Source organism: Natator depressus, chromosome 2, assembly GCF_965152275.1.
Source record: "Natator depressus isolate rNatDep1 chromosome 2, rNatDep2.hap1, whole genome shotgun sequence".
NCBI lineage: Eukaryota > Metazoa > Chordata > Testudines > Cheloniidae > Natator > Natator depressus.
This window is the reverse complement of record NC_134235.1, coordinates 181,846,611-181,860,937: the sequence shown is the minus strand read 5'-3', so window position 1 is coordinate 181,860,937 and position 14,327 is coordinate 181,846,611. Positions and strand designations below refer to the sequence as shown.

At 45.0% G+C, this 14,327-nt stretch overlaps 1 protein-coding gene across 2 annotated transcripts in view; it reads right to left on the bottom strand.

The window, feature by feature from the left end:
• GLB1 (galactosidase beta 1) overlaps positions 1–14,327 on the bottom strand; it is a 72,098-nt gene that overhangs the window by 18,853 nt on the left and 38,918 nt on the right. For both annotated transcript variants that reach the window (XM_074945483.1, XM_074945484.1), the window contains exons 7-11: positions 14,079–14,137; positions 13,228–13,349; positions 13,084–13,124; positions 12,360–12,472; positions 1,405–1,479 (exon numbers count right to left, since the gene is read on the bottom strand). In XM_074945483.1, the coding sequence (XP_074801584.1) occupies positions 1,405–1,479; positions 12,360–12,472; positions 13,084–13,124; positions 13,228–13,349; positions 14,079–14,137 (410 nt within the window). The remainder of the gene's footprint in view (positions 1–1,404; positions 1,480–12,359; positions 12,473–13,083; positions 13,125–13,227; positions 13,350–14,078; positions 14,138–14,327) is intronic.

Sequence of the window (14,327 nt, the reverse complement as noted above, 5' to 3'; positions counted from 1 at the left end):
ATCCCACCCCATCTAATATCCCATCACAGGCCATTGGGCCTATTTTGTACATAAAAATAGAGTGACTACTCAAAGACAGTAGTCTGGATATAAGTGGGTTATTCATACAATAAAATTTTATAATTTACCAGTTCTATGGCATGCACATCACCACGGCGTTGGCTGGCCAGTCAGCAGGTCATGGGGCTGCTCCGGCCGGCGAGGCTGGTGCTGGGGCCTCTCCGGCCCGCCCACAATGTACACATAGCTATGTGTAATATTACTCACTATTGAATATATACTAGCTCAGAGAAACCTTATAAGGCAGTCTCTTGTCTTCTGGGACCACCCTAAAGTATGCTTAGACAGATGGGGCAGTTCTGCTTCATCTTCACTGGATAGTCATTTCTGTGAAAAATTTCACTTCTGCAGACCACTTGAGCTGGATGACTTAAGACAGGCTGTGCTGTATTATCTGTTATCAGTACTGAATGTTGCAACTCTTCATATGCCATAGCAAAATGGGTCAGGCTTATCAATCAAAAATGCTGTCTGGCCAAAACTAAAGAATTACAGAGCCCCATCCAAACTTACGAATTACTACATCCAACTTATCAACTCCCCCAAACAAAAAAAATGTCCACTATGGCATATAGAGTATTTATTTGCAAAACACAGCACCTCCTCTCTTCCCATCCTTCTCTTTCTTTTCAATCCACCAGCAGCTAAAGCAGCCTCTCCTTAAAAACTTTTCTCTTCAGCAGGCTGTGAAATAAACCCCAAGGGCTTACCCAAACTTTGAGTTATCCAAAGGCTGGATAACTACAGCTATACAAATATCACTCATTTTAGTGAGACTTAACACACAGCACAGTGTATATTATAAATATTGCATTTTATTTACAAGTCATGCACACTGACATATTTCCTTTTGGTGTAATAGGGTAAGATAAATGTTAGTTATTGGTGGGGGTAATTTTGAGGCCAGAGTCAAAATGCTTGTCAAACTGAATAAAGCCGATTTTAACACAGCTAATTTTGGCAAAGCAGTGTTAGTCCTATGGCTTAGCACTTCCATAGTGCTTTTCATCTGCAGATCTCAAAGAGGTTAACAAAATTATCATCCTCCCATTTTACAGAAGGGAAAACAGAGGCAGAGGTTCACTGATTTACTCAAAGTCAGACAGCAAGAAAATGGCTGAGCCAGGAAGAGAAGTCAGAAAGCCTCTCTCCTAGTCTCATGCCCTATATCCTCCTCTCCTCAAGAGGGTTAAGAAGCCTTTTATCTATGAGTTTTTATTCTCTCCTCCCTGCTCCTTTATATAGTGCCCGTAGATGGACATTCCAACTTCATAAAAATGTTCCTTACGAAGAAAAAAGTATGCATGCACAGATACACCTACAGGGTAACAAATGAACATTTACCTTCTCCATTGCCACTTGCCCGTATGCATATTTGGGTGTTGTTGGCGGGATAGGGCCCTCAGGTAAGTGCTTATACTAGGAAAATAAAAGAGACCACATGAAACTTGAATATGAAACACATTGTAACCAAATTCTCATCTAACATTTTGTAACTTAAGGGGAATAAAGACAGCAAACTAAAGACAGATTTGGTCAAAAGTAAAATTTTTCATAGAGCTGTAGGAATGCATTTGCAGTAGGTCTTAAAACAGAAGTGTTAAAATCCACCTGATTTAGTTACATACTACACATGATTTCAACAGTAACTCAGAAATGGGAGCCTTCATAAGAACCTAAATAAATAGACAAACAGTTGTCTGAGACTGCCCTCTCTTCAAATCTCATGTAAATCATTCCCAGTTTGAGAAACCATCTGGTCTTCCGAGCAGGTTTTTGTACGTTATGATACCTAGCCTGGGCCTGCCAGAGTCTCTATAAGCCTCAGCCTCATCCAATACACATCACGCGTTCTGTCCACTAAGGGCCAATATCCACTCTCAGTGCCACCAGACAAGTTCTTATTTACTCCAGACAAGCACAGTGACAACTGCAAACAGACTTTGTTCAAAAATAAGGCAGAGCTCTGCAGAACCCGTTTCATTCACTTTGTATCCCTGCCTTGTTCATTGAACAAGATCCTGTCTTGTGCACTGAAGAGGCAGAACTCCAGAAGAAGAGATGCATACTTACATGTGCACGAGGGGGCCTCATTACGACTACCTGCACAGCCTTAACCATTTCCTCACTTTGGAGTCCTTAGTTTTGCATCTTTAAATTTCTTAATACCCTTTTTTTTTTTTTTTTTTTTTTTTTAAAGTTTCCTAGGTTTGTTGTTTTCTTTTAAATAAAAAATTCCATCCTGTGAACCTATTTGCTATTCAGCACCAGGCTGTTATGTCTTGCACAAGATGCATGCTCAAAGCTCTGCCTCATCTCTTATGCACTTGTGGAGGTAAAAATTCATTCATATCACCTACTTCTGCATGCACAATACTAATAGACTGTTGGGAGATACTAAAATAGCTCATGGAATTTGAAAAACACAATAAGTGCACATGCACAAAATGTTGGTATTAGTGTTGCCAACTTTCTACACACACACACACACACACACAAACTGAACACCCCCTTCCCCCACCCCTCCTCCGAGACCCTGCACCTTCTCCCCTGCCCCGCCCCCGCTCACTCCATCTCCCCTTCCTCTGTCGCTTGCTCTTCCCACCCTCACTTGCTCATTTTCACCGGGCTGGCTCAGGGAGTTGGCGTGCGAGAGGTGGTGAGAGCTCCAGCTGGGGGTGCGGGCTCTGGGGTGGGGCCAGAAATGAGGAGTTCAGGGTATGGGAGGGGGCTCTGGGTTGAGGTCTAAAGTGGGTTGGGATGCATGGGGGGTGAGGGCTCCGGCTGGGGGTGCAGGAAGTAGCTCTGGGCTGGAGGGTGGAGCTGAGGGGTTCAGAGTATGGGAGGGGGCTCTGGGCTGAGGCAGGGGGTTGCAGGGTGGGAGGGGGTACAGACTTTGGGCTGGGCATATGGGTTCTGGGGTGAGGCCAGAAATGAGGGCTCTAGCTAGGGGTGCAGGCTCTGGTGAGGGGCTGGGGATGAGGGATTTGGGGTGCAGGAGTGGGTTTCAGGCTGGGGCTGAAGGGTTCGGAGTGCGAGAAGGTGCTCTGGGGCTGGGGGTGCAGGATCTGGGGCGGGGCTGGGGATGAGAGGTTTGGGGTGTAGGAGGGTGCTCCGGGTTGGGGCAGGGGTGGCGGGGGGAATGAGGGCTGTGGCTGGGGGTACGGGCTCTGGGGTAGGGCTGGGGATGAGGGGTTTGGGGTAAAGGAGGGTGCTCCTGGCTGGGATTGAGAGGTTCAGAGGATGGGAGGGGGATCAGGGCCGGGGCAGAGAGTTTGGATGTGGGGGGGTCAGGAGTGCAGGCTCTGGGCAGTGCTTACCTCAGGCAGCCCCTGCCCCAGGAGCCAGAGAGGGGACATGCCGCAGCTTCTGGGAGCTGCAGGGAGCCTGCCTCAGCCCTGCTGTGCCACCGAGCGGACTTTTAAACAACCCGGTCAGCAGTGCTGACCGGAGCCACCAGGGTCCCTTTTCGACTGGGCGTTCCTGTTGAAAACCAGACACCAGGCACCCTAGTTGGTATAGGGTGGGCATAAGAGGAAGTTACTCATTTTGTGCAGTAACGATGGTTCTTTGAGATGTGTCCTCCTATCGGTGCTTCACCACAGGTGCGTGTCCCTGCACTTCTGATCAGAGATTTGTGTAGCAATGTCTGTTCGGTCCACACATACGCTTCCCCCCGACACACCCCGCCCTGCTCTGCCTCGAGGCTAATTAGTGTTGAGTGGGCAAACCACCCTCAGTTCCTTCTGTTCAGAGCTTCAAAGTAGAGGGGAGGAAGGTGGGCTGTGGAGCACCCATAGGGACACACATCTCAAAGAACCATCATTACTGCACAGGGTGAATAGCTTCCTCTCCTTCTTCTTCGAGTAGTGTCCCTAGAAGTGCTCCACTGTAGGTGACTCCCGAGAAGTATCCCAGATGGGAGGTTGGGGCTTCGGAATCAAGTCTGTTATGGATAGTAATACCGCATAGCTGTAGCTAGCATTGGCAGCAGAGTCCCCAGTAATCATGTAGTGTTCTGCAGTGGTATGCATGGATGCCCAGGTGGCTGCTCTGCCGATTTCCAAGATAGAGACATTCTTGAGGAAGGTGACCAAGGAGGAAGGCGACCTCGTGACACGTGTGGGGATTCCAGATGGAGGTACTACACTGCAAACCTCATAGCAGTGTTTGATACAGTTCGAGACCCATTTGGAGAGTCTTTGCGCCGATATTGCTGTGCCTTTAGACCTATCTGGAATGGAAAGGAAGAGTTTAGGAGATTTCCTAAAAGCATTCATCCTGTCCCAGGAGAAGGCCAGGGCTCTCCTAACATCCAGAGTGTGACGTATGGACTCTCTGCTATTGCAGTGAGGCTTAGGGTAAAAGGTTGGGAGGTGAATCGGGCGGTTCATGTGAAAAGATGAGGTTGCCTTGAGTATGAACTTTGTGTGCAGCCTGAGAGTAACCTTGTCATGAAAGAAACCTGTAAACGGGGGGTGCGCCATCAGTGCTGCTATCTCCCCCATTTCTCCTCCCTGAGGTGATGGTGACCAGCAATGCTGTCTTCATTGACAGGTGTGTAAGCGAACAAGTGGCCACAGGATCAAAGGGCGGTCTAGTCAGGCTTTTTAAAGCTAAGTTCAGTTCCCATGTTGATATGGGATGTCTGGGTTAGGGAAAGAGGTTCGCTATGCCCTGGAGGTATCTCTTTGTAGCTGGGTGTGAGAAAACTGAGTATCCCTCTGTTGGTTGATGGAAAACCAGTATGGCCGCCAGGCATACTTTGAGCGAACTCAGAGATAACCCTGACATCTTGAGTATGTAGTCTAACACCACAGGGAGAGTAGCAGATACCAGGATAATTTGCCTGGAATTGCACCAAACTTGAGACCTGGTCCACTTTTGCAGGTAAGTACAATGGGCAGTCAATGTCTTACTGTATAGTAACACTTTCTGTATCTCCTCAGAGCAGAAGCTCTCTGTGTGTTGGAACCCTGAAGAAGCCAGGCCTAGAGCCGGAGTATCCACAGGTTGGTATGGAGAGTGCATCCTTCATTCTGCAAGAGGAGGTAAGGAGTGGGTTGAAGAGGGATTGGTGGACACGCCGCCAGCTGTGACAGCTATGGGTATCACATCAGTCCTGGCCAGTTGGGAGCAATCAGTATGATGTTTGCTTTTTCTCTTTTTATGTGTGACAGGACCTTCAGCAGCAGAAGGAACAAGAGGAAGGCGTATAGAAGGCCCTCGTCCCTTGGAAGAAGAGTGTCCCCTAATGAGTGCTGTCCAAGGCCAGCCCTGGAGCAGTGGCGTGTGCATTTCTTGTTCCGGTAAGTGGCAAACCAGTATATCGTCAGCGTGCCCCATTGACTGAATATGCTGTGGAGTACTACTGGGTTCATTTACCACTCGTGGTCGTGTGAGAACTTGCAACTGAGACTGTCTGCTGTTGCGTTCTGCACTCCCGGTAGACAGGCCACTGATAATAGAACATTATGGGAAATGCACCAGTTCCAGAGCTTTAGCACTTCTGCACAGAGGGAGGACAATCTGGTGACTCCCTGGCAATTTATATAGTACGTGCACTCGATGTTGTCTGTCATGACTTTTGTGCGTGGACCTCTGATCAGTGGAAGAAAGTGAACATAAGTGTTCCTGACGGCTCTGAGTTCGAGGTGGTTGATGTGGAGAGTCGCCTCCATGGGCGACCATTTGTCCTGAGTCATGAGGTTGTTGAGAAGTGCATGCCAATCTATCAGGGACGCTTCCGTCGTGACTAGTAGTGTCGGGGGCACTGTGTGAGTGGGACCCCTGTGCAAACGGCTGTTGAGTCTTTCCACCAATCCAGGGAGCGTTTGACCCAGAAAGACATTGAGAGAGGTTTGTCTAACCTGCCTTTGCTTGGCCTGTAAACTGAGCTGAACCACGTCTTCAGGCACCTCAAGTGAAGTCTGGCAGGAGATATTACAAACATGCCCCCCGCCACGTGCCCCAGAAGCTGGAGGCAATGTCTGGCCGATGTTTGAGGGCTAGTTTGCACTGTCTCTCTAAGTGCCGACAAGCTGGGAAATCTGTGCTGTGGAAGGAGCACTCTCATTTCCAGTGAGTCGAGATCGCCCTCTATAAATTCCAAGCATTGTACTGGAATTAGAGTCAATTTTTGGATGTTCACTCGTATGCCCAGTTTCGTGAGTACATCCATAGTGCCATGGGTGGCCCGTAGGGCTTCTTCGAAGGAGACAGTTGTCTAAGACTGGGTAGATCATGATCCCCTGAGTACGCAGGTGGACTGCCACTATGGAGAGGACCTTGGAAAATACTCTGGGAGCCAACAAGAGGCCGAAAAGGAGTACTCTGTGCTGGTACTGATCCTGACCCAGAGTAAATTGGAGGAATTGTCTGTAGGACGGCAGGATCAATATGTGGAAATACGTGTCCTGAAACTTGAGGGCCGAGAACAAATCTCCCTGTTCCAAAGATGGAATAATCACCACTAATGTGACACATCTTGACTTTTTGAGCCTTGATATATTTGTTCAGTGCTCTGAGATCCAGTAGGGGTCTCCAATCTCCAGTTTTTCTCGGGGATCAGGAGATATCGAGAGTAAAAACCTTTGCCTCAGAGATGCAGTGGGATGGGTTCTATGGCTTCTAAGCAGAGGAGGTGATCCAGTCACAACAGTCTCTCATGAGAAGCATCCCTGAAGAGGATTGAATACACATGGGAGATTACTTCTAAAACCCATCTGTTGGATGGATTCCCAGTTGGGACGGAACAGAGCAAGGCCATATCCAGAAGGACGAGAGAACCTGGAAAGTGGCAGCTGCTGTCAAAGGCAGTGATCTCTCAGGGCCTCGACCAAGGTGTCAAAACTGATGTTTTGAGGTGGAAGACTGCAATGTTGAAAATTGAGGGCTTGATGGTTTGCACCTCAGAAACTTGGACCTTTTTCCTCTGTGGTTCATAATAGCGTTGTGGGGGGGAACTGCGGTGTATGCAGTTTGTGAGAAGACTGAGGGCTACATTCTTTTTTTGTCCGGGCGTATTGATCCCCACTGACCAAAGTGTGGTTCTGGAGTCCTTTAGAGTGTGGAGCGACTCACTGGTCTTCTCAACAAACAACTTAGAGCCTTTGAAGGGGAGGTCTTTGACAGCTGTCTGAATCTCCTTTGGGAAACCCAAAAGATGCAACTATGAAGCTCACCGCATCACAACTGCCATTGAGATGGAACCGGACACTGTATCAGCTGCATAAAGTGCTGTCTGCAGTGTTGGTTTGGGCACCACCTACCCCACATCAATAATGGCTCAGAATTGTTCCCGTTGTGACTCCGGTAGATGGTCAATACAGATGCTGAATTTGGCATAATTCATATTAGTCGTACTTTGTCCTTAAGGCCTAGTAGTTTGCAATTCTGAATTGCAAAGTAGCAGAAGAGCAGGCCTTCCTTCCAAATAAGTCAAGGCACTTCCAATCCCTATCATAAGGGGTGGATCTGGAACGATGTTGGCAGCCACATGAGTTAACCACTTATATCACGATGGAATTAGAGGGAGGGTGGGAAAAAAGAAATTCTGTATCTGTGTGTGGGGGGGGGGGGGGAGGTGTACATAGTACTTTTTAATTGGCCCTTTTGCCTATTGGTGTGGCCGATGCTGGTGGTTGCCATACAAGCTTAACTGGATCCAAAAGCTATCCTCAAGGAGGAGGATGTATGTAAAATATCCAGCAGCTTAAGATGAGTGTCTTATCTCCTCCAGAAGTATTAGTAAGGTATCTGCCACCCTCTTCGTAAGGTCTTGGAAGAGCTTAAAATCATCTGCCATAGATAGTGGAGGGAGGGAGTTTGTTTTTTTTTTTTTAAACAGGGGAAGAAAAAAACACAAAGGAAACTATGAAACTAAGAAAAGAACAAAAGTACTAAAAACCACCTCAGAAAGCATTTCTAAAGAAGTAAAGTATCCGTGAACGGACTGCTAATTGCTCCATCTCTAGCCAGGGGCAGTTGAGAAGGAACTGAGGGGGGGTTTGCCTGCAAAATGCTAATTAGCCTCGAGGCAGAGCATGCGGGGGAGAGTTTGGAGTGCATGTGCAGGCCAAACAGACACCTCTACCAAAGGTCTCTGATCAGACCCGCGGGGACGCACCTGCACATATGCCTACAGTAGAGCACCTATAGGGACATTACTTGAAGAATTGCTGCCCTTCATTTAAGATAGTTGTAACAAACAGTTAAGGTCCTTTACGGAACCAGATGAATGAAACAACGGCGGCCTCCACCACAAAGGCACACCTTACTGCCCAAAACAAAGACACAGGCAAGCAAAAGAAGCAGCGCTGGTTGTTGTTCTGTGAAGGTCTGTGTGTCTCTCAAAGAGTGGGAGTAATGCCACAGAAAGAGACCAAGATCTGGTCTCCTCTGAAAAGTTGACACAGCTACAGCACTCAGGGGGTTTGACACCGAACTAACTCCCAGTGCAGATACACCTATATTGACAAAAGAATGCTTCCGTCAACTGAGCTACTGGTACTCAAGGAGACAGAGCTCATACAGCGATGGAAAAACTCCTTCCGTCCATGCAGTCTGCAGCTATGTTATGTGGTTATGTAAAAATAGGATTTTATGTTTGTATTTTGTATAATTTAGAATGAAGGATAAAGAATAATAATGTAGCATGTATTAAATGTACTGGTGTATAATTTGACCATATCCTGCCAGCCATCCTTTCTGAAAGCAGAAAGGAATGGCCTAATGGGTCATTGGGAGAGATGCATGAACCAGAATCTGTGGTTGTGCTGATTTCAAGGCAGTGACAGACCTTTTAGGGTCACCACTTAGTTGTAGGTTTAGCATTTTAAAATAAGTAAAAGAATGCAGTGGTTGTTTTCTTTTGCATTGCAACTGGATATTCCTGTCAAAATGTTGTGTGTAAATTAATTCTGTTTTGTGTGTCAATGAGGAATGTGTGAGTTAAGAGTTAAGTGTGAAGGCCATCGCTGAGCCAGATGGTCTAGGGAGAAACTGAAGACAGATGCAAGGGCGCGAGGAGACTGCAACACGCCCCTATTGAAATGTCAGAGGAGGGCAGATTGATGACTCTAAAGATGAGACAGGCACCTATCAATGGTGACAAGATAGCTGTGATCAAAACCAGCCTGGGATAACTCCCTGAGAGACTTGATGAAATAACAAGATAAAGGATGAGAAGGACAATTTAAGAAAACAAGCACTCGTCAAACAACAATTGATTACAGCATGCTGGTGCAAAACTCATTAGTCCCAATGAAGAAAAATCACAACATAAACAGGGGGCCTTGCCATGAAACTTTGGGTTCATCCTGCCAAGACTTCCCCGGAGCATCGTGTCGCGACCGACAGAACCCGGCTCCTACCTCCCCGTGATCAACCTAACTGGCCACTATGTTGATCCGGACTCTGGACTGGTAAGTATAACATTGACTGGGGGGGGGGGGGGGGGGGAGAGAGAGAGGGAGAGAGAGTGTGTGTGTGGTGTGATTGAATGCATATGCTAATTGTTGTATCTTCAATAAGCGTGGTGTATTGCCTTTTCCCCTAAAAAAAATCCCGTGTGCTTCTTCTTATAAGCATAACATTTTTGCTGGACAGCTATGGTGCTGTAGCTGTGCCACTATAGTCACCATAGTGTAGACGTGGCCAGCAATGGTAGCAAAGAAGCACCAAACAGACCAAGGGAATCAGGGGCAGAAAAGCCAGGAGACAGTCAGAACAAGTAGCTTGTTTTTAAAAGCCAAACTGAAGCAGCTTGTCTACTAGACCATGACAAAGCAATCCCTACATCTGACATATCTCCCTGCCAAGTTTCAACCATTTCATTGGTAGAGTTGTTAAAAAAAGAATGATTTAGATCCCTAGACAATGGCATAACTCCAATTCTTCCTCACTCTTTGTACTTGAAAATGGCTCAACCAGTTCTGCTCAAGCTTTCATAAAATCCACTCCAAACAATTTTCACACTAGGAAAGAAACCAAACATGGATCGTTTCAGTCCAAAAGCAGAAAGTTATAAGCAAATCGAAAGAGGCCTGTTAGGTCAGGAAAACAGACAATGTTTCCCCCCCCCCCCCCCCCAAAAAAAAAAGCCTATAGGGGCTCACTACATGTTATGCTTATGTCATAAATATAAAGGGAAGGGTAAACACCTTTAAAATCCCTCCTGGCCAGAGGAAAAATCCTTTCACTTGTAAAGGGGTTAAGAAGCTAGGATAACCTCGCTGGCACCTGACCAAAATGACCAATGAGGAGACAAGATACTTTCAAAAGCTGGGAGGAGGGAGAAAAACAAAGGGTCTGTGTCTGTCTGTGTGATGCTTTGCTGGGGACAGAACAGGAATGGAGTCTTAGAATTTAGTAAGTAATCTAGCTAGATATGCGTTAGATTATGATTTCTTTAAATGGCTGAGAAATTAAGTTGTGCTGAATAGAATGGATATTCCTGTCTGTGTGTCTTTTTGTAACTTAAGGTTTTGCCTAGAGGGAATCTCTATGTTTTGAATCTGATTACCCTATAAGATATTTACCATCCTGATTTTACAGAGGTGATTCTTTTTTACTTTTTACTTCTATTAAAATCCTTCTTTTCAGAAACTGAATGCTTTTTCATTGTTCTTAAGATCCAAGGGTTTGGGTCTGTGGTAACCTAGGCAAATTGGTGAGGATTTTTACCAAACCTTCCCCAGGAAGTGGTGCAAGGGTTGGGAGGATTTTGGGGGGAAAGATGTTTCCAAACAACGCTTTCCTAATAAATAAACCCAGATACATGTTTGGTGGTGGCAGTGAAAGTCCAAGGGCAAAGGGTAAAATAGTTTGTACCTTGGGGAAGTTTTAACCTAAGCTGGTAAAAGTAAGCTTAGGAGGTTTTCATGCAGGTCCCCACATCTGTGCCCTAGAGTTCAGAGTGGGGAAGGAACCTTGACAGCTTACAACAAATCTTATCATTTTGAAAGCAGGTATTCATTACAGGACAACTCGCTTTTTAAACATAACTTTACCTCAAAATGTGATTGAGCAGACAGACTCTTGTTGGTTTAGAACCCACAGCACAGACAGGAAGACTTTGTTTAGATGCTCTGGATATGCAGGGAAAAGCTAAACAAACCACAGTGTAAAAGTTGCATACACCAGTCTGGCCTACCGAAATAGGCAGTGCTTACGCCAACACTTCAGATGCTATCAAAACCAGCTCTCTGCATGAAGTCGTATCTCCCTCGGTTCACATGCATGCAAACACTAGAGCTCACATTTCAGATAGGCACTCGCTTTAATTAAGGAACTCAAGAGCAGTACTTTTTTTGTGAAGTTCATTGGCAAGGGAAGCCACATAAAGATGTGAGGACTGAGGTGAACTATACTCTAAGGGAGGCAATATAAAGCTATCAAACTATGATGAGACTTGGCAAGTTAAGCTTGGGAACAATAGAGAAGGTTATGAGAATGTTCTACAGTAGCCTTTCAATGGAGACAAAAATAAACCCAACTTGACTTGTGCTTAAACACAGAGAGGGGCCCAAAGCAAATACTTGGATTGAACAGTCTTGAATTTTGGGGTGTTCAAAGCCCAGATTCAAATTCCGCAGCTCAGCCTCATCTCTTGTTTGTAAAGTTATGAAGGGCAAGTCTGTTCATCAGAGTTAGCTTTCCCACTCTTAGAGACCCAAACACCAGAGTGCACAACATAAAGTTTGGAAGCAGACTTTGGGTGATTTTTTATACAATCATCAAAGAACTCAACAGCAGCAAAAACCAGCAGCATATTTCAGTGCCTGAAGTGGATAATAAATAAATTGGCAGAATTTTTTTTTTATAATTTTGACAGATAACATCCATGTTTGTTTTTAAGCATTTTCCCCCTATTTTTATCTACTTAAATTTTTCACACTTGGGGGCATTATGGAAGAGTCAGACAATAACTATTTAAAGACAGCAGAGATTGAGATTCAAAAGGTTAAAGCTTTATAACCTCTAAATCACAGATCGTCAACATCATCTGTCAAAATATGCAATGTAAACATCCTTAAATCAAAGTCTAAATAAGTCCTCAAGTAGCACTTTTCTAACTTTGCCTATCTGTACATTTCTGTTCTTATCTTTTTTCATTGGTTTGTGTGTGCTCAGTGAAATCAACATTTACTGATAAAAAACCTAAACCTTCCAAACCTAGTAATAAATCAGGATGCATTAGGCAACCCACACCAATGCAAAACCAGGAGAGCTCACACAATAAGCTAGTGAAGTTTTAAAGAAACATTCTAAAAGCCATGTCTTTTACAAACACTCACCCTACCAATGACTTCTCTCAGAGCAAAATATTTGTCGGTGAGGTCCCCTGCTTCACTCAGTGGAGCGTCATAGTCATAACTAGTAGGCTGTGATGAATATGGCATGTTTGCCCCTGTGAAAATCAAAAATTAAGAAATCAAAAACAATTGATGGAGCTTCTCCAGTCCCCTCCCCAATGGAATAGTTTTTTAGACTTGTTTCTTTCCACCCACAAATTTCTTTGTTCATAGCATCTCTAAGTCTAGTGATTCAGCTTGGGTCCCCTTCAGGAAACCATCCCTAATCAGGACAGAACTTAAGCACCTGCTTACATTTCACTGAAGTCTGTTGGAGTTAAGCACATGCTTAAGAAACACCCTAAATTGGAATGGATTTATGCATATGCTTAAGTGTGTTCCTGAATGAGGGCTTTGGATAATGAAGTGGTGATTAGCAGAGATGTAGTGCTGCTGAAGTATTGCTCCTGCGTCTGAAATATAGGAGGTGATATGCTCTGGAACTTTTTAATTCAAGGGCTCCTTGGCACCCAATCCTCCTTCCCCACTGGCATTTAGAATACTTATCTGTGTGTCTTGAGAAAATGAATACAAAATTGATTTAGGACATGGCAGACCTAAAGGCTGAAAGTTTAGAGTGTGTGTAATTTGTAATATACTGTAAATGACAGGTGTAGGCCTCACCTGTAATTGGAAAGCAAGTCACTTTTCTCTAATTGTTTCTTACCATTCCAATAGGCAAAATTGGTTCCACCTATAAACATGTACCTAAAAAGAAAAACAAATAAAGCCACTCAAACCAGGCTTTGCTGACTGCCACCTTACTCACATTTTTCATTAAAAACAAATCCTCTCTTGAACATGCACTTACATGTTAACGTTAGCGCCACGTGCCAGGATTTCATCAAGAGTTTTAGCTATCGTATTTGTTGGCACAACAGAATGAGGGTGACCCCAGTGATCCAGCCAGCCAGTGTAGAACTCAGAGTTTACCTGCCCAGGGTGAAATGTGGAGAGTTGGGGAGAGAACATGAAAAGCGGGGGGAGAAGAAGGAATATAAAAAGGAAGTAATATCAGAATTAGAGGTTAAGTTATTTTATACTCAATTTATGTCACTAGCAATAAGAAAAAAAGCAGCTAAGTGCATTTGAATCATTTTCAAATAATTACTATAAATACAGTGAAATATGTTAAAAGCCAGCCACCCACAGGAGATGAGGTAGCCCTTTAGCTAAGATTAAGTCCTTCTCTCAGAGTGGCTAAGGCGTCAAAATGGCTCCTAATCAGCTCACATCCCATTAACTTGTGTAAAAATCTATAGTAGTTAAAAACAGGATGCAGATTTTTAACCTACCCTATTAATTCTGCCTCTAACTTCCGCTCCCACACACACTTGACTCACTCGTCTAAGCAACTCTACTGCTTTGGCTGCTTTCTACATACTTTCCTAGGCTGGGTAAAATCAAGACAAATTGGGATCTTCTGAGGCCAAAAATTACTCCACAGAACAGCAGTCAGGGATCACAGAACAGCAGCGTGGCACAGACATGTACACACTGTCCCCAACCTCTGCCTCGCCATGAAGCAAGAAGAGTTCCAATGTCCCATGAACCCAGGCACCCCAAGAAGCACAATATACTGCTGCTGTCAACCCCTCAGTTTTCATTACTATCATAAAATTAAGAATATATGGAAATTAAAAAAAAAAAAAACCACCATACCAAGGGGCCTCTGGGTTCACTGCCTCTTTGAGTTAAAAATGCTGCTGTGACATTACCACCTGCAAACAAAACACAAAACTGAGCTGTAATATCCATCCTATTTCAGTCCTTTGCCTTCAGGAGCAGAAGCTGGGATGCTGTACCTCTCCCCCCCTGTATCAGCAACAACCTCGGTGGAAATCTGGGCCTAAATTATCAGAAGAGGCTAATGATTCTGGGTGCCCAACTTGAGACACCAGAAAGGGGCCT